Genomic DNA, 23,956 nt, shown 5'->3' with positions numbered 1-23,956 from the left:
CATCAACTGACCACTAGGCCAAGCTGTTGGACACCCCCGGACCATCAACTGACCACTAGGCCAAGCTGTTGGGCAACCATGGGCCATCTACTGACCACTAGGCCAAGCTGTTGGGCAACCCCGGGCCATCAACTGACCACTAGGCCAATCTGTTGGACACCCCCGGGCCATCTACTGACCACTAGGCCAAGCTGTTGGGCAACCCCGGGTCATCAACTGACCACTAGACCAAGCTGTTGGACACCCCCGGGCCATCAACTGACCACTAGGCCAAGCTGTTGGACACCCCCGGGCCATCTACTGACCACTAGGCCAAGCTGTTGGACACCCCCGGGCCATCAACTGACCACTAGGCCAAGCTGTTGGACACCCCCGGACCATCAACTGACCACTAGGCCAAGCTGTTGGGCAACCATGGGCCATCTACTGACCACTAGGCCAACCTGTTGGACACCCCCGGGCCATCAACTGACCACTAGGCCAAGCTGTTGGACACCCCCGGGCCATCAACTGACCACTAGGCCAAGCTGTTGGACACCCCCGGGCCATCAACTGACCACTAGGCCAAGCTGTTGGACACCCCCGGGCCATCTACTGACCACTAGGCCAAGCTGTTGGGCAACCCCGGGTCATCAACTGACCACTAGACCAAGCTGTTGGACACCCCCGGGCCATCAACTGACCACTAGGCCAAGCTGTTGGACACCCCCGGGCCATCTACTGACCACTAGGCCAAGCTGTTGGACACCCCCGGGCCATCAACTGACCACTAGGCCAAGCTGTTGGACACCCCCGGGCCATCAACTGACCACTAGGCCAAGCTGTTGGACACCCCCGGACCATCAACTGACCACTAGGCCAAGCTGTTGGGCAACCATGGGCCATCTACTGACCACTAGGCCAACCTGTTGGACACCCCCGGGCCATCAACTGACCACTAGGCCAAGCTGTTGGACACCCCCGGACCATCAACTGACCACTAGGCCAAGCTGTTGGGCAACCATGGGCCATCTACTGACCACTAGGCCAAGCTGTTGGGCAACCCCGGGCCATCAACTGACCACTAGGCCAATCTGTTGGACACCCCCGGGCCATCTACTGACCACTAGGCCAAGCTGTTGGGCAACCCCGGGTCATCAACTGACCACTAGACCAAGCTGTTGGACACCCCCGGGCCATCAACTGACCACTAGGCCAACCTGTTGGACACCCCCGGGCCATCAACTGACCACTAGGCCAAGCTGTTGGACACCCCCGGACCATCAACTGACCACTAGGCCAAGCTGTTTGGAAACCCCCGGGCCCTCAACTGACAACTAGGCCAAGCTGTTGGACACCCCCGGGCCATCAACTGACCACTAGGCCAAGCTGTTGGGCAACCACGGGCCATCTACTGACCACTAGGCCAAGCTGTTGGGCAACCCCGGGCCATCAACTGACCACTAGGCCAATCTGTTGGACACCCCCGGGCCATCTACTGACCACTAGGCCAAGCTGTTGGACACCCCCGGGCCATCTACTGACCACTAGGCCAAGCTGTTGGGCAACCACGGGCCATCTACTGACCACTAGGCCAAGCTGTTGGGCAACCACGGGCCATCTACTGACCACTAGGCCAAGCTGTTGGACACCCCCGGGTCATCAACTGACCACTAGACCAAGCTGTTGGACACCCCCGGGCCATCAACTGACCACTAGGCCAAGCTGTTGGACACCCCCGGGCCATCTACTGACCACTAGGCCAAGCTGTTGGACACCCCCGGGCCATCAACTGACCACTAGGCCAAGCTGTTGGACACCCCCGGGCCATCAACTGACCACTAGGCCAAGCTGTTGGACACCCCCGGACCATCAACTGACCACTAGGCCAAGCTGTTGGGCAACCATGGGCCATCTACTGACCACTAGGCCAACCTGTTGGACACCCCCGGGCCATCAACTGACCACTAGGCCAAGCTGTTGGACACCCCCGGACCATCAACTGACCACTAGGCCAAGCTGTTGGGCAACCATGGGCCATCTACTGACCACTAGGCCAAGCTGTTGGGCAACCCCGGGCCATCAACTGACCACTAGGCCAATCTGTTGGACACCCCCGGGCCATCTACTGACCACTAGGCCAAGCTGTTGGGCAACCCCGGGTCATCAACTGACCACTAGACCAAGCTGTTGGACACCCCCGGGCCATCAACTGACCACTAGGCCAACCTGTTGGACACCCCCGGGCCATCAACTGACCACTAGGCCAAGCTGTTGGACACCCCCGGACCATCAACTGACCACTAGGCCAAGCTGTTTGGAAACCCCCGGGCCCTCAACTGACAACTAGGCCAAGCTGTTGGACACCCCCGGGCCATCAACTGACCACTAGGCCAAGCTGTTGGGCAACCACGGGCCATCTACTGACCACTAGGCCAAGCTGTTGGGCAACCCCGGGCCATCAACTGACCACTAGGCCAATCTGTTGGACACCCCCGGGCCATCTACTGACCACTAGGCCAAGCTATTGGACACCCCCGGGCCATCTACTGACCACTAGGCCAAGCTGTTGGGCAACCACGGGCCATCTACTGACCACTAGGCCAAGCTGTTGGGCAACCACGGGCCATCTACTGACCACTAGGCCAAGCTGTTGGACACCCCCGGGCCATCAACTGACCACTAGGCCAAGCTGTTGGGCAACCACTGGCCATCTACTGACCACTAGGCCAAGCTGTTGGGCAACCCCGGGCCATCAACTGACCACTAGGCCAAGCTGTTGGACACCCCCGGGCCATCTACTGACCACTAGGCCAAGCTGTTGGGCAACCCCGGGCCATCAACTGACCACTAGGCCAAGCTGTTGGGCAACCCCGGGCCATCAACTGACCACTAGGCCAAGCTGTTGGGCAACTACGGGCCATCTACTGACCACTAGGCCAAACTGTTGGACACCCCCGGGCCATCTACTGACCACTAGGCCAAGCTGTTGGGCAACCCCGGGCCATCAACTGACCACTAGGCCAAGCTGTTGGGCAACCCCGGGCCATCAACTGACCACTAGGCCAAGCTGTTGGGCAACCCCGGGCCATCAACTGACCACTAGGCCAAGCTGTTGGGCAACTACGGGCCATCTACTGACCACTAGGCCAAACTGTTGGACACCCCCGGGCCATCTACTGACCACTAGGCCAAGCTGTTGGGCAACCCCGGGCCATCAACTGACCACTAGGCCAAGCTGTTGGGCAACCCCGGGCCATCAACTGACCACTAGGCCAAGCTGTTGGGCAACCCCGGGCCATCAACTGACCACTAGGCCAAGCTGTTGGTCAACCATGGGCCATCTACTGACCACTAGGCCAAGCTGTTGGGCAACCCCGGGCCATCAACTGACCACTAGGCCAAGCTGTTGGGCAACCCCGGGCCATCAACTGACCACTAGGCCAAGCTGTTGGACACCCCCGGGCCATCTACTGACCACTAGGCCTAGCTGTTGGGCAACCCCGGGCCATCAACTGACCACTAGGCCAAGCTGTTGGGCAACCATGGGCCATCTACTGACCACTAGGCCTAGCTGTTGGACACCCCCGGGCCATCTACTGACCACTAGGTCGAACTCTTGGACAGCCCCTTGGACATCCTCTACTCGAGTTACCTGCGATTCGGCGTGGCCCCGGGTCCTGTGCTGCGTACTCGCCGACAACCAACAGACGACCCCTGGCGGATGCGACGGCGCCGTGCGCCGGCACGATCCCCGGCATTGTCACTGCCTCCCCGACAGCCGCGATCCCCCTGCGACACGCGCGTTTGCATTCGGAACAAGGCAGCCGTGTGGTTGGCAAGCTTTGATGACCGTCGTCCCTCCATTGTTCCCCTCGCGGTGGCGAGGACGTACAAGAAGAGGAAGTCCGCCCGCTTCTTTGTTTCAGTTGACGACGACGCCTTTCGGATTTTATTTTACGCGTTGTAGTAACTTATTGCGTACTGACAAGATTGTTTCTCCCTCCTCTCCCCCCCTTTTTTTTAAAAAAACTTTTTGCTACCTTCCTCGGTTCGGAGTCGAAGAATACAAAGCGCGTGCGTGTGTTTAAGTGTGCATGAGTTGTTGGTTGATTCGCAGTGACGGTTTTACTGGCAACACGCAAATGCTGTTCGCCGTTGTTTCATTGTTTAACGCTTACGTTCCCGCGCTTCGTCTACGTGGAGATACAGTTCAATAGTTATATGTGCCTACTTTACCACGTGCTTTCGATTATGTTATATTTAAAAGGGGTGTCTTCAGGGCAAGACGGGCAAAGGCAAGGGGCCCCACGCTGCGCTTTTCATTTTTATTTTACTTTTGTTTGTCTTTTTTGTTGTGTTAGGAAATATAGACATCAACGGTAAAAAGGAAAAATTAAATTTTTATCATCTTGCAACTTAATGTGCTGGCCAATACCAATTTAAATTCACGATTTCGTTCTAGAAAAACTTCGAAATATTTTTTTGCCATTTATGATGTGACTATACAGTATATTTGCAATTGGGATATTTATATAACTGACCCGAGGATAGTTTATCAGGAAGGAAAATTGAAATATTATGCAAAACCATTTTCGAAATTTTTAAGTTCCAGGTTGCGTTAAAATTTTTTTTTGAAAAATCTCCGGGGGAGGGCCTCGAAGAAAAAAGTTATTAGCCCGGGCCCCCGCAAAGCTAAGGGCTGCCACTGATATTTAAGATAGGTCTAAGTCTGAGGCTTTCTTTTTCGAATAATCGTGTCGTGTAGATAACCGAAAACTGATTTATTCGTGTACAAAAATTGCATGGACCTATTATTGTGCAGTATTTTTATGAGAATATTCGATTAACCTACATACGTAAAATAATTCGTCGTGAATTTATTTAGTTGTCCAATCATAAATTTTTAATATTGTAACTTATCCAACTAAATATTAATTAAACTATTTAAATAAAAATAAGGTAATAATTAACTTAGTATTTTTTAAGCGAGAACCTCTTTTTACCCTTGTTAATCGTCAGTGCGTGATTATCTTACTTTTCTCCTAGCTGGGCGTGATTGACTCTTTGTTCGCAGAGGGGTATGATCACAGCGGAAGTGTGTAAATGTTTGATTCCCAGCTTGCGACCAAGTGATTGCACGAAATTTCCGTGTCTCTAAATATGAAATAATGAAAAATTTCTTTGTGGTTTTTTATGAAAAATTTCCATACAAAAAGGAAGTAATTATATTTGTGTAGGTTTATGCTTTAATTTATTTTATGGACAGGACGTTATTTCGATTTTCCATATGTTACGGGAAGATGATTAATCAAAATCCGTGCTCCATTTGAACGCGCACGCACAGTTGATAAACCAGTACACTGTGCGACTCTGCGATGATTATATAGTTGCCCCTGGATGTGTTTGGAAAAGGAAGGGGGGGGGGGGGGGGGTTGTAGAATCATGAGATACCATCTATACGGCTTGAAACCTTGCAGCTGCAGCGGAAAAGGACACGGCGAAATGAGGCGGGTGACGAAGCACTTGGCGTCAAGTTCACGAATCAGATTCCTCCGAGGGCGGATGCAGATGGCGAGATAGCCAAACACAGGGTCGCAAATCTGCAGAATTATATGGGGGGGGGGAAGGAGGGGGGGGCGTTTCGGAATATGCTGTTCATGGGTTTTGAACGGATTGGATGTTGGGAAGTTCTATAGGTACTTCCCGTATTCTGAAAAATAACGGCTTTATTTTCACATTACGCAATGTTTTCTAAGTAAATTGTTGATCAGTGATTGTGATGAGTGGAGCATAAAATATTTGCAAGGTCTTTTCCGTTGTAGGAGTCACACCGAACCTTGCCCCCCTCCTCTTTAGACGCCTGATCTATGCCCATGGTTACATGTAACTGCCAGTGACTGACGTGGACAGAGTCCGTGGCATGAATTCCCGGACGACAGGTAAATTTTGTCAGCGGGGATTTATCAGATTTGGACCGACTGTGCTCCTTTAATCTCACCTTGTAATATTTACGTTAAAAAAGTGTCCAACTTCCAAGCCTTTATAAGAAACAATTTTCATGAGATTAAAACAAATTTTTTTTAATGAATAGCACTGGTTTTTTATACTTATCATTACACTAGTAAAAATTTCTTGTTTTAGTTTTTATTTTCCAATAAAATAAGTTTTTATGACACATCACTGCAGATACTTGGCGAGACGCTATTCACAACTGTAGAGACTATTAGAAACTCTAGGAAAAAGTTACAGTAATGGCTTGAATATATGTGATTTGAAACATCTGCCAGAGCCAGGTGCTCTGAAAGCACGAAAGAGAATAAAGAAAAAGGATCAAATGGAGATACAACAAAACGCTGCTAAATGTTACTTTTGATGGACAAAAGTTAAAATCGCAAACCACGTGAAAATAGTCTGAAGGCCCGGCACCAGTTGAATTTGTTCATAGGCCAATATTTTCAATATTATTCTGCATAGCAGCTAGGAAACCGGAAGCATTTTAAAAGCAAATGTTTGTAAATTCAAATTAACACTGCAGTTACTGAGAGTGGTTTCATATTTCCGCCAAGCCTGTATATATACTGTTCCCGAAGTATTTGTTATAATACCTTGGTCTACGCACTTATTTGCAAATTTTAAAAACTGTGTAAACTAAACTATAGCGTCTACAGGTCACACGTCACAAAAGCCAGGAAAAAGAAATAAAGGACTGGTTGTGGTGTATGTGGCGGGATAAGCGCTACGCTCGCTGGTGCTTCTAGCGTGGTATCGCCTCTAAGCGCAAGGCTCTAAACTGGCGCGCAGTCTTCTCGCCGTGCATAGGACAACTATGAAATTTGAGCTGTGACCGTAACATATGGCCAAGAAATGAAGATAAAGATGTAATGCAAGTACCTTAAGTGCTTTCAAGAATATGAACCTGTTGTTTTATGCGTAAGAATTTCTCTGAAAACATGAGTTTCAGCCATTTTAACTCCTCTTAAAATACAGTTAAAAAACTTAATCCGAAATCAAAAGTACTTTTCGGACCTCAGAGAATTCAATTCTTTTCGTAAACAGACCACACTCGGATATATAGAGTAGTTTTGAAATCGCGGTTTTTTTTTCTGAAGCTTGCGCACTGTGTGTGCCCGGTTCTTACGCAACATTTTGCCAACTTTTTTTTTTTAATTCTCACTTTTATTTTATAATCGCTTGTTAAATACAAATAGTTGGGAACTGTTCAGTAAAAATCACGTGGAAATTTTCTCTGAAAGGATTTTAGCTTTTAAAAAAATCGGCACGTTCATGTAAATAGTAGAAAATTTATTATTTTATTAGCTTTCTTTTTTTCTTGATTTAAAAATTTTGATAAGAAAACAGTAAGAAAATTTTACTGAGAGGTCCTGAAAAAAAGTCCTTAAATTGGTTCACCATGTGATAGTGGACAGTTAAAAATGAAATTGACAGACTTTGTTATAATTTAGTAGAAGTTCAATCACATTAAAGATGACGTGTTTTCATGTAGGTACCTATTTAATAATGAGATGAGAGGCAACGCATACAACTCCTTACCCCCCACCCCCTCCTTGCTGGAATGCCCCTCGTCTGACCTTGACGTGTCTTCCTGGTCGTTGTGGCCGGGCGTAACTTCTCGAAGCTTTATTATTTTTTTTTGAAAGACAGGACTTCAGGAGTGATGTGTGGTTCACGCAGTCTTTTGTGTTGGCCGAGGCGGGAGCGGTTAGGAAATGTTTTGAATGTGAAAGGTTGCTGACCGCACTGTACAACCACCACCACCACCCCTCTCCACCAACTGGTCAAATTCTTTCTCTCCTCTACACCCTCCCGTTTTACAATCTCATCTCCGGTCTGTTTGCGCGCATAGACACACCTCTAAGTGGGTGTGTCCGCGTCGCAAGAGACAAACAAAGAGTAACAACTTTGACGTAAATAACCCTTTTTTTTTCTAAGTTGCGCATGAATGCTGGCCGTCATAACGAAATTAATGAGCGACATCGGAACCATAGAGTTTTTTATACAAGTACACTCGGAAGATTGCGTGCCGCGCACCAGTTCTGGGGCAAATGAACTACTATATTGAGGAGAGCACAGTACTGCGGACATTTTACGCCTATTTAAAGTTATGTATGTACTATCAAATTTGGAAAAAAACAAAGTTCGGGGAAAGAAAGCGGAAGCAAAATGAATTGCACGAGACACAGACAATCGTTGATAGCAGCACTGAGATCTTGAGGAGTCAATTTAGGCGGGAACCGGCGTGATCCTTTTTTTTGTGTATGTTGGGGGGGGGGGGGGGAAGTGTGTGAAATTTTTAGTTTCAGTAACTTTGGTGTTTTGTGTGTTTAACTTATGTCTGAGACATGTTCTTTGAATAAATACGGTGAGTGCCATTGCCGGCTTCTGAACAAATACAATTTGTTTAATTTAATCCAGTTGCAATTTAGAGCACATTGAAATCATCAACTTAATTTTAAGATATTCTGGTAAAACTAATTACTTAAAAGATTGCAAAAAAACCCCGGAAACTACTACATACGTCATGCAACATATTAGCAATGTTTTATTTTATATTTTTACCGCAGAAATTAAATTTCAAAATTTGTTATAACAAAATTTTCAAATTGAAACGCTGTTTTCAGCATGCCAGAATATTATATATATTGTGAAAATAATGAATCTATATGAAAATAATTACATGCAATGCAAGACGATTGTCAAATAGAAATCCATTAGGCATGACTGTACCTTTCAGCCCCGGATCGCTCGCGCTCACCTCGTTGTTCGGAGCCCAATTACTGTCCGCCCAACACTGCGACGACAACACTGACTTACACAGCAGGCTTCCTGAAGCAAAACAGTTGCGACGTTTCGGGAGCCGAATTTCAGCCGCAAGCAAATTGTGGACTCGGGCAAACACGGAATTACTCTTTGCTGTATAGGCACTTAGCATTATACGTCGGCTGATTTTGTCTTGTTCTCCCTGCGTTGTACATTCGTGAGGTTTTTCCACGACATCCAGTCTTCTCTTTTGCAAGAATCATTCAAAAGAACGTAGGAAAATAAGAGTGTGGACAATTTTTCTTATCCCAGTTTTCAGTGTGTTATTGGTTTCTCAAGGGTTGAGATATGCCAGAATGGGACCGTACACTCAGAAAGTTTTGTTTGCCTCAGCCACGGCCAGTTAACTATATTTTGTTAACTCAAGGCAATATTTTGTAGGATGAAAGATATTGTAGACCCAAACAAAAAATTATTTTGTTACTCGCCAAATTTGTTTTTTGGCCCCAACGAAATATTTTGTTACAGCAAGTAATTTTTTTGTTTTGCCTTGTATGAACAGATACTTGATTATTTCAAACATTTTTTGACGTGACGTCTAATAAATCGATGAACGTCGGCTGCACTCACGAAAAAGTGTCCCGAAACGCACATTGTCCCGTTACGCTCATTGTACGCTTGCGCCCCATCACTCTCTCTTCCACTCGATTGGAACAACCATCGATTTGACTTTTTCGAGGCACATTAAATTTGAAACACTCCCATTCGTTTCCTACTTTTCCTATCATCGTCCTATCCTTAACAGAATAACACAGATTGGAAGAAGTTAAATGGCAAACATGTATAAAAGTTATAGTTAATTTAATCTGTTCGTTAAAGTAATAAACATATTTGAATTAATGAGTGCAAATAAAAGTAAATTTATCAATTAAATTGTAGATTTCATTTCACTCCTTTGTATCCATACAAAATAGTGATAATTCAATAAAACAGATTCAATTTTATTCATAAAATTATGCAATATTTTCATCAATGTTTTGTTATGACGATGTCACGTTAAACTATCGTCCGTACACGGACTTTACAGACAACCAATTTTTTTTTTATTCCCCTCTTTGTGTTCGCTGTCGGCCGGCGGCGCGGCGTGTTTGAACGAGACTTGTGTGTCGGTGTTGCAGACCTGATGCCCACCGCGGACCTGTTCAGCGACCCGGAGACGACTGCCTACTCGCAGCTGCTGTTCGACACGGAGAGGGACCAGGTGGTGGTCGGCGCGAGGTGAGTCCCTGTCGCAGTCCCTGGACGACACTGGTGGTGGCGGCGACGACGACTAGCGCTGTCCCCGTGGGGGAAAGCCTGCGATTCACTCGTCCTTCTGGACATGCCCGAATACTCACGTTGGCAAGCCTTCTTTTCAAAGACGAGAGAGCCAAACCCGAAGTTCCCCGAAGTTCATACTCGCTTCTTCTTTTTTTTTTCGTACCACAACAGGTGTATTTATATGGGGGAAACAGTTTACATGATTTCACACTATCTTTAATGTAGCTATCCTAACCAAATCGACCGTCCACAATTTTTTTAAAAGTATTTATAATGTAGCTAACCTAACCTAATTGACCATTAGTTATCATGAGTTACAATGAACAAAAAAAAAAACACCCCCGAAGATGCACGATTGGACGTTTGTTTGGCTCTCTCGTCTGTTGAAAGAAGGCTTGCCAACGTGAGTATTACGGGTATGTCCAGAAGGACGAGTGAATCGTAGGCTTCCCGTCCCTGTGACAGGCCGCGACCGGCGACATGAGTCGCAGGGCCAAGACGCCAAGACGGATTTAAAATAGAGGAATAAAAAATAAATTCACGTTTTTCGATATGATGTAAAACTTTCTGAAGTCGCTAAACTTTTAGTAATTATAAGCGTAGCTATTAAAAAGACCTCCAAGGCTGAATATAATAAACACTTTTTAATTTAATAACTAAGGCGCGTTCACTTATGTATCTGTATTTAAAATGTTACTGTATTATACTTTCATTTTCTATTTTATACACTTCTCTATGGGTAGACTTATTTGTGCTTAAATGATACGCTTGTCTCCAAGGTATACATATAGCTTTGGGGTTACGCGATAATTAAGTCGGCGATAAGCGTAACTATGATATATGATAATGCTAAAACGAAGACAAATATTTTAAATAAAACAATATAAATCGTAAAAATTCTTTTTAAACCAAGATGGCATTTTTTCCTTATATATGTATATCCTTTGCGTGTTACAATAATGTGTGGTTTCCAACGCTGCAAAATGGACCTTTCTAAGCTTGTGTGCATTCTGTTTGAAATTTTGGCACCCGTTCAATTATTCTCACTAAAAATTAAAAAAAATAGTGTATAGTGATAAAAATTATGTGGATTAGCAGGATTATATATGTATATATATAAAAGGGGGGGGGGGGGATAGTTGTACTTCTAAAACCCTCTGTGTGCGACCAATCAGTACACCATACGTCATAAAGAAAACTACGACCGCGGCATAGAGTAAATAGCGATGGTTTATGATATGTGCATTTCAAAGTTAAAAAAAAGTGGAAGTAATTGAACGTGGAATTTATTTGCGATGAAAATTCTCGGTAGTAAATCATTCCTAGTCGTTCAGAATTAAATAGCGTAATAAAAATGCTTGACTATATGTAACCAAATAGACTACATAAATGCAAACATTTGAAAATAAAACAGAAAAATACGTGGGGAATTTTTCGGAAAGATGTGCTGTGTGAATGTAGTTTCGAATTCTGTGACTAGCTTGTGCGACCGTGATGTTTTCATGCGGTTTGTGTGTTGTGCAACCTAGGCTTTTATCATAGATGCAATCAGGTGGTAGCACACATACCGCGAAAAAGAAACACGTATTTAACAAAAAAAACCTAATTATTTAATTTTTCTGCCAACATTTATCATCTAGTTAATAAATTTAGTTTGTAATAATTTTTTTAACGTATGTTTAATCACAAGTATAAACTCGACGTGGATTTACAAATGCGACAACCAGCAGAGGAACCTGCTAAGAGAAGGCTCTTTAGTTTTCTTGTCGCGCTGTAGCTCGCTGTAGCAGCTCTACTTGAGTTGTCACCCGCTAGGCTGCAAGCGCAGTGTCCGCAGAGCGCAAGAGAGAAGAGTGTGTCGGTGGTAGCGGATTGGCCCGCCGCCAGAAATTTTTTTAAAGAGTCATTTGCAAGGGCGACCGCTAACAGCGTCGCGACGTGGGAGGCTAGAGGATTGTTTTGCAACCATCCCCCCCCCCCCTTCTTCCTGGATGGTGTTTGGGGGGGGGGGGGGGGGGGGGGGCGACTCCAATATCTAACTCGCCGGGTACGCGAGCTTCGTCGCGCGCCACCAGACAGCAGCACGCGCGACCATTAGCTGGAACCAGTCTGCATCTTCGCGAGCCGAGCCTGCGTCACGGGTGTGTGAATCTGTGCCAGTGAGGCGGGATCATTAGCGCGACGCTCCCATGAGCTTCTAGCGCGGTGTGTCGCCTCTAAGCGAAACGCTGTGGACTGGCGCGCGCACTCTCTTTAATGCTTAGTGCAACTATAATATATGAGCGAATAGCCATTTTTTACTCATCTAAAAATACTTAAAAAAAAGAAAGTAGGAAACGAATGGGAGTGTTTCAAGTTTAATGTGCCTCGAAAAAGTCAAATCTATGGTTGTTCCAATCGAGTAGAAGAGAGTTAGATGCGGCGCAAGCTTACAATGAGTGTAACGGGACACAGCGTAACGGGAAAATGTGCGTTACGTGACACTTTTTCTTACGTGCAGCCGGCGTTCATCGATTTATTAGACGTCATGTCAAAAAATCTAAATACGGAAACACAACTACTCATCCGCCCTCAGTATATTCTTAATTTTTTTTTTTTACAAATAGACTCCGCACTGATACTTTGAGCCGGTTTTGAATCTTGTGATTTCCTGTGAAGCTCTGCGTACCGTATGTATGATATAATTTGCTCTAAGGGTAAATTATTGGACAATACGTCTTTTTGACAGCAATGTGATTAGAGGACTTACAAACACGAAGATTTTTGGGAAATAAATTTTTGAATACTCAACGTTTCTTAAAACTAACACGTACTATCTTATACGTCTTTATCCCAATTGTACATTCCCGTGAATCAAAATAAATCCAGGTTGCATGCTTTGGTATACAAATACGTCAGGGCGGTAGTTACGATTTTATTTTACTTGTTGAGTCAGAATTATACCGCCAAAATTCGGCTGCAGGTTAATCACGAAAAAATATATGTTTAAAACATACATGTACCGACCTATGGTCTAATGTTCTTCACAACTCCACAACAAGGCTGGTATTACGCCTTTTGAAGTTGGAACAGACAATTTTTTTTCTATTGCAAATAATTGAGACCGTATTTTAGATGGAACATTAGAGTATAGATAAAGATTAATTGAAAAAAATCTCTTTCACAAACCGCAAAAGTTTTCGCTCTCGTAAAAATATTTCATTGAAAAGGTTGGAGGTTACACCGTTATTTTTGAAAACTTTTTGTAAGTTTTTGTCCTCAATAATTTCATTTACATGTTTTACGATATCGACAAGTTTTACTGTGGCTGTAATTTTTGTTAAGTTAAACGTTACCCAGACGCTTAGTGATCTATACTTTATTATTTGCAATACGCTTTTTTCAGCTCTTAATTTCAAATGCGTAATATAGATGTCCATCAAAGAATGGCCCAGTTTGTGTTTTATAATAACCGTTTAATTTAGACTATTTATATCAAATTATACATAAAATTGAAGGTAAACTAACAAAGTGTTTTTTTCTTTCTTTCAATATGTGCACCTTTCGTTATACGGTACATATCCAATCTAAATTCCAATTCTTCCCACACTATGGTTAACAAGTCCAGAATAATGGGAAGCAATAGCTTCTTCAGTTGTGTGTCTGAAGCCTGGCTAATCATTAGGTAGCGGCGGAAAGTCACGTTCTTTTATAAAGCCCCGAAGGAGAAAATCGCACGGCGTTATGTCTGGTGAACGTGGAGGCCAGCGAAAAAGAGCTCTTGTCTCTGCCATTACGACCAATTCAACGGTCAGGGACTTAAACGTTCAACCACTCCCGTAAAAATAGATTCCAATGGGGAGACGCTCCATTCTGAAATAGGATTCACCCTTAGTACATTGTAGAACACACAATTCTTTTCGCTCAGGAGTCTCCATTTTGTGAAGGTGGCGCTGCTAGCAAGAAACAACAAAGCAGTACTCGTTCATGCTTTTATCTATATTTGAGTTTCTCTTTGTGACCTTGAACCACAATTCTACAAAGCTTACAGTTTGATGCTGTTAAAATGTATAACTAGGACATTTTTTATGGATATTTTTTTATTTGGATATTAAGTCTCAGGAAGCACTGGTGACCGAAATACAAGTTTTAAATTTTTCGTTCTGTAGAGCGCTGAAGGAAATAATTAAAAAATGTGAGCAAGTGTTTCAGGACATGACAGTGATGTGTAACATATAATCTGGCTAACTAGCAAATTCACGAGTTCTTATGTTGCAAAGACACAATACAAAACTCGGGGACACGAAGTTTAACGTAGAATTCTCTAAAGTAATACCGAGCGTGATGAATATTAGAAATTTATATGTTTTCAACTAAATTTCTGGACGCGAATCTCACGTAGTTTCCGCACCCGCCGCTAGAATTCGTTGACGGAGCAGCTACGACGCTAATGGAATCATTCGATTTGCAGAGCGAAATTTTTTGACTATATAATTGAGATTGCTCCGAATAAAAGCAAAAAAAAAAAAAAAAAAAAAAAACACCGAACCATAGGTTTTTGGATCTTATTTTCGACAATGAATTTTATTATAATACTTACTGTCTTATTTGAAGTTCATTAAACCGTTAATACTATAGAGTTTCCCTTTAGCTTTGTTAACTTTGGTTCACGTCTTCCCGCACGGTGGTTACATGGACATTTTTTCCATTCCACGCAACTTCAGTTACGTTCACGAAATTGCTCCTACCGAATGCTGTATACTAGCCCAGGAAACAAAGGTTTCAACCTGTGAAAAATTTGTCCAAAGCTGAATTTTTGCACAGTGGTAGAGTTGACTATGCTTAATAACATACCGAAAGTTTACCGCTGTAGACCTTGTGCGTATCACTGAAAATTTGCAGTTAAGTCCTAGATGACAGCGACTTGCAGCAGTTCATTAAAATGCTTCCCATTTTCGCACTTTTTACCGTAGACTCTCGATAGCTATATGAAAATAATCTTAAAGCACTACTACTCACATTTATAATGAATAAAGTTCTAAAAGTTAATATTAAAGGTAAGAAAAAAATGTTAAATTAATGATATAAGTTTTTTTACATCAGTCAAGACAATAAAAAGACAATTCACTTAAACATAAAGGGTCTTACGCAAATATTTCTTTAACAAAAGTTGTTGTATAATTCTTAAGCTTTACAGGGACATATCTCTCAAAAGTCTAGCTTAATTTATATGATCAGTAGAGACTCCCGAGCTTATCAATGTCGTCTACGCACTGCGACAGAGCCACAGCCGCAAGCGCTGTGGCCACTCTCACTCCCACGAAATCGAAGATTTTTAATCTTTGTAAAATTTGTTCCTAACTGAAATTTAAAACAGTGGTAACATTCAAGTTTTCTAGCAACATTTGAAATGTTTACCTCCGCAAACCTTGCGCGGAACACCGAAAACGAGAAGTTAAGTCCTAAATAATACTTTATTGATCACTCAACAATATGGCACTATAACGTAATTACTGTAGTATACTTTCAGAATAGCAAACCAAAACTTACTCAAAACATTATTCTCAATGATTAAATTTAAAAATCTTTCACTACGTTTGACTAAATATGATATTTATTCAATAATATTAGAAGAGAGGTGTTCTGAAAAAAAGGGCACAAATGAAAATACGTATTACAAAAACACGTAGAGCCTGATGTGAAAAAATTAAATAAAAGTAGTTGCAAAGTTCTTAAACTTTGAATTAGTTTATTTGTTGAGAGCTTGGTACAATGTGTCTGACCGCTAAAGCGATCCGAGCCACGTAGTGTATACTACTGCGAGGTTGTCGAAGTAGGCTCGGGTCGGAACGAATTTCGCTGTAAAGAAACAAAGGTTTTTAATACATGGAAAATTATCCCAAAGAAGAAATTTTGTACAGTTGTAGAATGAACGTTTCTTAGTAACATATCAAAAGTTTGCCGATGCAAACCTTGTGCGTCACGCTAAAAACGAGCAGTTAAACCCAAAATGTCAATTTTTTGCAACGATTCACAATAATGGATATTGCAAATGCAGTTTATGGAGTAGACTAACAGTATGGAACCCAAAATAATCTAGAAACATTGCCCTATCTGAGGATAGTGATAAAAAGTACAAAGTTTAAACATCTTTCTATAAAATAGACAATTTAAATCATTAAAGTTAACGAATTCACTTTCATTCAATTTTTAGGAAATATAAATACATTTTACATAAACTTAAAGAGCCCAACATGGAAATCGCTTAGAGTAAACGTTGTTGCATATTTATTCATCTTTAAATTGGTGTATTTTTTAAGTGTCTCATACAATTAGTCTGACCGCTGAAGCGATCCGAGCCGCGTAGTGTATAGGCTACTACTGCGATGTTGTCGAAGTAGGCTCGGGTCGGAACGAATTTCGCTGTAAAGAAACAAAGGTTTTTAATACATGGAAAATTATCCCAAAGAAGAAACTTTGTACAGTTGTAGAATGAACGTTTCTTAGTAACATATCAAAGGTTTACCGATGCAAACCTTGTGCGTCACGCTAAAAACGAGCAGTTAAGCCCAAAATGTCAATTTTTTGCAACGATTCACAATAATGGATATTGCAAATGCATTTTATGGAGTAGACTAACAGTATGGAACCCAAAATAATCTAGAAACATTGCCCTATCTGAGGATAGTAATAAAAAGTACACAGTTTTAACATCTTTATATAAAATAGACAATTTAAATCATTAAAGTTGAGAAATTCATTTTCATTCAATTTTACGGAAAAGTTAATACATCTTACATAAATATAAAGAGCCCTACGTGAAAATCGCTTTTAATAAACGTTGTTGCATATTTATTCTTCTTTAAATGGGTATATTTTTTAAGGGTCTCATACAATTTGTTTGACCCCTGACGCTATCCGAGCCGTGTAGTGTGTACTACTGTGAGGTTGCCGAAGTCGGCTTGGGGTCGGGACGAATTTCGCTGTTAAGAAACATGGAAAATTATCCCAAAGCAGAAACTTTGTACAGTTGTAGAATAAAGGTTTCTTAGTAACATGTCAAAAGTTTACCAATGATCCCTTGTGATCACACCAATAACGAGCAGTTATGTCCTAAATGATAATTTCCCAAACGATCCACAAAATTGTGTTTCGTAAATAATTTAATAACTCTATAAATACTTTTTTTAAGTAGGCTCCCAGTATACAACAAACTTGGTTTGTCCTCAAACGACATACTTCTACGGTAATAGGAATATGAAATCACTACAGACAAGATTTTGTTCCGTTTACTATGGTGAAACCAGAGCTAACCGAGAAATGACCGAACGTCCCGGAAAGTTGTGATATTTGACGATATTGCGCGAGTAGCACACCCGTACGTGACTACAGAGAATGGATAGTTTCCTTAACCGTTAGGATTTCTGGTACGAACACCCTCTCACAGGTAGGGTCATAAAATACGGTCAAACTCTTGCAGAAACATCCACAACCGCTCTTTGTTACTAGCAATTCAACGACGTCGGTTAGGCGCAGCACTCAAATACATTAACTTATTTAAAAAAAACTGAATATGTAATGCTACCTATACGTTTTACAACACAACTCGTGTTTTATTTATTTTCTGGGAAAAAACCTATTATTATAGGAATTATGTTTTTTTAAGTGAAAAAAAAAGCTCAGAGTACATTTACGATGTATCGTTTTATTCAATTTTAATGTAGTAAACTGATTTTAAAGAAGTAAATATTTAATTTTTCATTTTGTCGAATACAGGCTACATTAAAATTTTGCATTGTTCTGATCGTAAATAAAACGATGTATCGGAAATAAAAAAAAATTGTTGCTAAAAAATAATTTTTAATAATAAAATTTTTGAAACAGAATAAATCCATGCAGATATAAAACCAGAGGTCCTCTAGAGTTTTTCATTTACAAGTTCCAAGCAGAAATCGTTTATTGTTAATTTTATTGTATCAAAAAACATTCATATAAGAAAAAAAATGCATATTTCATTACATGTAACATACACCCTCTCATATGAATTAGCTATGTTTTAAGTAATCCCTAAATAAGACCCAGTTGAATGAGTGTCGCAGTACGCAGTACGCAGTACGCAGTACGCCGCGCTGGAACGGCGGTGGCCGTGAGAGATCAGTACGGCCGCAGTACACTGCAACGCTCGGGCCGCTTTAATGAGCCAACTAATTACGTTAGACTCTTTATAAATATACTGTCTTAAAGCTAAAGGTATAACCAAAAACATTTATTTGGACATTTTTCGCATTGGACTCTTCAAATTGGTGTAAATAGTATTTTTATCTGTGTGGCAAAGATAAAAAATAATATGTCATGAATTAATCGCTTAATATCACATCTTTAATATTAACAATTTATGCTTTTTACAACATTAATGGCTGTATTAGAGTCTCAAGATTATTTTGGTAGTTTTATGGACAGTCTAAATTAAAAACTGTACAAATGGGTAGCATTTTAATGGACTGATGTAAGTCGCTGTCATCTAGGACTTAAATGCAAATTTTCGGTGATACGCACAAGGTCTACAGCGGTAAACTTTCGGTGTGTTATTAAGCATAGTCAAATCTACAACTGTGCAAAAATTCAGCTTTGGACAAATTTTTCACAGGTTTGTGCCTTTTAAAGTCTTGGTTTCCTGGACTATACGGAGAGCTGAGATGGCAGTCATGTCGTCGCCGGTAGTAATGCGCACCTTACAGCTGGTTGCATGTTCGCACATTGTAAGGGGCTTGTAATCCCCTCCCAGCAGCCTCAGCGGCGGCGGGGAGCGCAGCCTGATCTCCCCCGGGGGCGGGCGTGTTGTAACTTGTCATCAGGATCCCGGGGTGCCCGCGTGGTGAATACTGATTCGCGGCGGTCCGTTACAAAGTCCCCCGGTCTCGGTCGCCAGCGAGCTAACAAGCCATTAACGCCGGCGGGGGCTTTTTTTTTTACTCGTCACTATCCGGTCTTTCACATATTAAAAAAATTATATTAAAATTCCAATGGGATTCCTCTTTGTTTCTGGGAACCGGTGAACCAGATTTCACTTGCAGTACGTCCTTTGTATCAGTACCTACAGTAGGTTGGCGGAAAAAATACTTTTTTTATTCTTGTGACCTCCATCCAGATAATCTGTGTTTTTTTTTCTTTAAAAAAAATTCACCTAAAATTTTTCTTTGAAATATGTACATTTTCTTGTACTCAACTCACCACACACACACACACACACTCTCTCTCTCTCACACACTATTAATCTATCACACTCTCTCACACTATTACTCTATCACACTCTCTCACACAGTCATTCTTATCGAACAATTAGAAACTTGTCTCAAATTCACACTTCCAAAAGTAATAACGGTCTACGTATCCTTCAGTAACTCTTGCTCGAGTCAACCGTTTTCGCAGACAACTCAAGTTGGCGGTCAGTGTTCCTAAATAAATATCTTGGGTTGGTTTGCAAATAACCGATACCACTCTACTAATTTACAGAACTTTTGAATTTCAGACAAGTTACGTGAAACGGTGAAACGGACGAGACGAATGAATGGGTTGATATATAGCTTGATTTATTTTTTATTTACTTTTGATTGCACAGATACGTTCGTAGCAGTTCGTATACTTACCTCCCCACCCTTCACAGACATTATACCCTTCCCTCCCCACTTCTTCGCCCAAAATTGCATGCCACAAGTCTGTACTTGGAGTGTTTAGAGCCAAATTAGGGGTTTTGCTTCGTGTTTGAGGGCAGCCACTTAGTCTCGTAGCGCCACACGTCTTCGCTCGAATCACACACGTCCGCCGAGCTCATAAATGTTTTATGGTGTAATTTATTCAACAGCCTGTTGTTGCGTTTGTTTGGAAAAAAAACGAGGGGCTTTGGGATTCAAAATATGTGGCTACAATCCCATTGGTTATAAAATACGCGTTTCTGGGGAGGGGAAAGTTGTAAAGTAGTCCGACGATAGTTGATGGAGACACGGGGACACGAATGGCTCGAGATACGTCACGGCTCGATAGCCTTCTACAGGTAATAAAAGGAGGGTCGAGAATGCGCTTGGTAGAACAGATACTGATGGTGCGGCGTGGAAGCGAGAGAGACAGGCCGATAGAGAGAAGAATGGGAAGCATGCAATGGATCTTCAAGTTTTAACGACTTTGAAGAAGGAAGAGCTGAATACACGCCTTCCTGTTGCTTTGCTATCGAATCAGGACAGCTGACGAAAGGGGGAAACGTGGCGGACGGTGCTTTGAACCTGTGAATATTCTTGTATGTACTATTTTTAGGACACTCTTCAGGATTAAAGATGACTCTTCTGACTGGTACTTCAGAAAACATAAAGGTTTTGTTGTCTGAATATTATTTAACAAACAAAATTGATACTGATTCACGACGACATAACCACGTGTTTTGTTTATTATGTCACCATATTAAGATGTTAGTCGGATGATTGGTGAAGCGCATGTAAAATAGTCACACTTTATCGCGAACATAGCGCACTTTGCTGTTAACGAAGAGAGATTTTTTCAACATTAAGCGATAGAAGATTGTTTTGAATTTACAACTGTCGTAGCCGAAATGGACTCTTTCGGAATCTGTTAGCTTCCACTTATTTGAGAACTTTAAGCTAGTGGAGACTGTTCGATTGCCCCAAGATTAAAAGTATTTTATAGTCCTAACTTTTGAGTTACATGTGGTTTTATCCCCTTGTAATCCTTCGCAACACTATGTGTGCATAGTGACAAAGTTTTTCACACGTGTTGGACTAACGTCTATTATACTTTTTTTTAGTGATGTTAAATCTAAAAGTTTTTAACTTGTGAAACCTCTAAACTTTGCACGTGATTTTCAGTAAGGTATCTGGAAAGTAAAATCGAAATAAAACAATAGAAAATAAAATCATAGTTTTATGTGCGTTCAAACTAACTTCACCTTGAACCGATTAAAAAAAACTATTACCGCAATAGGTACTGTATAGGATGTCCTTAGATTACCCACGGTTCACTCCGGTTTAGACTGTGTGTGTGTATGTGACTTGTTTGGAAGTTGAATGTTCTAAAAAGTAGTATTATTAAGTGATGCCCACTTAACACGGGCCTTGGGCACGAAATTTAACTTCGAATTCTTATTCTTTAATATAATGCCGAGTGTGATACCTAAATATAGGGAAATTGTGTTTTCAAAGGCATTTCTTGACGCGAACCACACGTAGTTTCCGCATTCACTGCTAGTAATTGCTGCCGGAGCGGAGCGGAATTGACATTTTAAAACTATATAATGATACTACTACGATAAAAGCGAAAATACTCGAAAAATGCGTGATTTTTGACATGTAATTTTATTAAAATTCAGTCTATTTTGTTAAATTTATTCAAACAGTTAATACTAAAAAAAGGTTTCCCTTTCTATTTGTGAATTTTGGTTCGCGCCATCTACTACAGATGTCAGCACAGCAGTTGTTACACATTTCCGTACCTTGACTTGGTTCGCATTCATGAAGTTAACCCCACAAAATGCCCGAATACCGAGAGTTAAGATGTTACACATAAAAAAAAAAAAATCTTCCTAATTGCAGTAATCATTAAAATAGCACTTCAGATGCTCCCAACATGGACCGGAACATTTATTTTTCTCCGTCCGCAAGTAAAACGATTTCATAATTTTCCGCAGACACTCTTCACCAACATAAATGGCGTGAAAAGTCAATGGCTAAAGAAGTACGTGTATTGGTTTTCTGGAAGTGAGGAAAGTTTTTATGCACTCCTCTCGTTCATTTCGACGCCGGCGACGCGAGTAATTTATCGCTCGTTGAATAAACGTGGGTACGAAAATAACCGGTGATCGAAGCGTCGCCCCGTGCAATAAAGTTAAATTAGTTGACGCGCAGGCCGCGGGCAATGTACGTGGCGCTGGCATCGCACCGCAATAAACTGTACTTTCCAGCTGGCTGCACCAGCGGCTCGCTTTCTACGTCGAGGTTTTTTTTTTTTTTTTTTTAACTTTTAGTTTTATACCCGTGTCACTTGGGCAATAACTAGTTTTCACTACCGAACTCATTCCCTCGCACATCTTCTCGTGTCTCCTCTCTGGAAGAACGCAAGATTGAGTACTGCACGGTCCGTTAAATTCAGTTTCAATCCCGGCTGTTGTCGTCCTGTACCACGCTTCCGTGCGTTTGCCTTCTTTCAGTCTTCGAGATAAAGTCGGAGCTTTCGGAACATGTTCCCAAGATGTCATGTTCTCTGAGCGCGCGTGTTGAAATCTTCACGCGTCAAGCCGCTTTGTTACTATAGTCTGTTTCACGCTTAGATTGCAGGGAATCTGTTGCCAGATTTATTTTAAGCTTTTCCCCCATTAATGTCTTTTTTTTTACAGGAAATTGTCGAACAATAGTACTAATATGAAATCGTGAAACACCGGCGAGATCCTGGGCAATTGCCCGGCTTGCCCTGCCCGAGTGCCTCTCTTTCTCTCTTTCCCACTCTCTTCTCTCCTTTCTTCTCTTTTTCTCTTTTTTCTTCTCTTTCTCTCTCCCTTTCTCCTCTCTCTTCCTCTCTTCCTCTCTTTCTCTCTCCTTTCTTCCCCTCTCTCTCCCTCTCTTTCTTCCTCTCTTTCTCTCTCCCTCTCTTTCTCTCTCCCTCTCTTTCTCTCCCTCTCTTTCTCTCTCCCTCTCTTTCTCTCCCTCTCTTTCTCTCCCTCTCTTTCTCTCTCTCCCTCTCTTTCTCTCTCCCTCTCTTTCTCTCTCCCTCTCTTTCTCTCTCCCTCTCTCTCACTCTCTCCTCTCTTTCTCTCTCCCTCTCTCTCACTCTCTTCCTCTCTTTCTCTCTCCCTCTCTTTCTCTCTCCCTCTCTTTCTCTCCCTCTCTTTCTCTCTCCCTCTCTTTCTCTCCCTCTCTTTCTCTCTCCCTCTCTTTCTCTCTCCCTCTCTTTCTCTCTCCCTCTCTTTCTCTCTCCCTCTCTCTCACTCTCTCCCTCTCTTTCTCTCTCCCTCTCTTTCTCTCTCCCTCTCTCTCACTCTATCTCTCCCTCTCTCTCACTCTATCCCTCCCTCTCTCTCACTCTCTCACTCTCTCCCCCTCTCTCACTCTCTCCCTCTCTCTCTCCCTCTCTCACTCACTCTCACTCTCTCCCTCTCTCACTCACTCTCACTCTCTCCCTCTCTCACTCCCTCTCTCTCTCTCACTCTCTCCCTCTCTCTCACTCTCTCACTCTCTCTCTCACTCTCTCTCACCCTCTCTCTCACTCTCTCTCCCTCTCTCTCACTCTCTCCCTCTCTCTCACTCTCTCCCTCTCTCTCACTCTCTCCCTCACTCTCTCACTCTCTCTCACTCTCTCTCTCACTCTCTCCCTCACTCTCACTCTCTCCTCTCTCTCTCTCTCCCTCTCTCTCCCTCTCTCTCACTCTCTCCCTCTCTCCCTCTCTCTCACTCTCTCACTCTCTCCCTCTCTTTCTCTCTCCCTCTCTTTCTCTACCAAGTTAAAATATTACCGCTGTATTCGCAAAGTATACCAATGAGACACTGGAGAATGTCAGGGAGAGAGGGAAACTACCACTGCATGTGGTAGGAAACCGTCCCAGCATTCTTCCTGGAGGGAATACACTGCTGTGACCTGGCTTCCTCGCGGCCGGCCGAGCTGTCGGTTACATCTTGTTAGGGGACATTAACCCCGAAGGAGGAACTCCAGCAGCGGGTTTGCAGGCTGCTCGGTTAATATATTTAAATCTGTCTTAACTACACAGCTCTCACTAGCTGTACAAGCGACAGCCCCGGGGATCAAGCCCTGACATCTTAAGCCGCCCTCGTCTTCGCACCAGCAGACCACGCCCGATCAAGAGTCCCAACGTGTAGCGTGCTCGGATCACGAAGAACCTCCG

At 42.7% G+C, this 23,956-nt stretch overlaps 1 protein-coding gene across 5 annotated transcripts in view; it reads left to right on the top strand.

Moving 5' to 3' along the window:
* Positions 1–23,956, top strand: part of LOC134535955 (semaphorin-5A) — a 299,673-nt gene that overhangs the window by 162,469 nt on the left and 113,248 nt on the right. For all 5 annotated transcript variants that reach the window (XM_063375385.1, XM_063375383.1, XM_063375384.1 and 2 more), the window contains one exon: positions 9,939–10,038. In XM_063375385.1, coding sequence (XP_063231455.1) covers positions 9,944–10,038 — 95 coding nt within the window. In that variant the 5' untranslated portion in view covers positions 9,939–9,943. The remainder of the gene's footprint in view (positions 1–9,938; positions 10,039–23,956) is intronic.

This window comes from Bacillus rossius, chromosome 10 (assembly GCF_032445375.1).
Source record: "Bacillus rossius redtenbacheri isolate Brsri chromosome 10, Brsri_v3, whole genome shotgun sequence".
Classification (NCBI taxonomy): domain Eukaryota; kingdom Metazoa; phylum Arthropoda; class Insecta; order Phasmatodea; family Bacillidae; genus Bacillus; species Bacillus rossius.
This window is presented reverse-complemented; position numbering and strand designations above follow the sequence as displayed.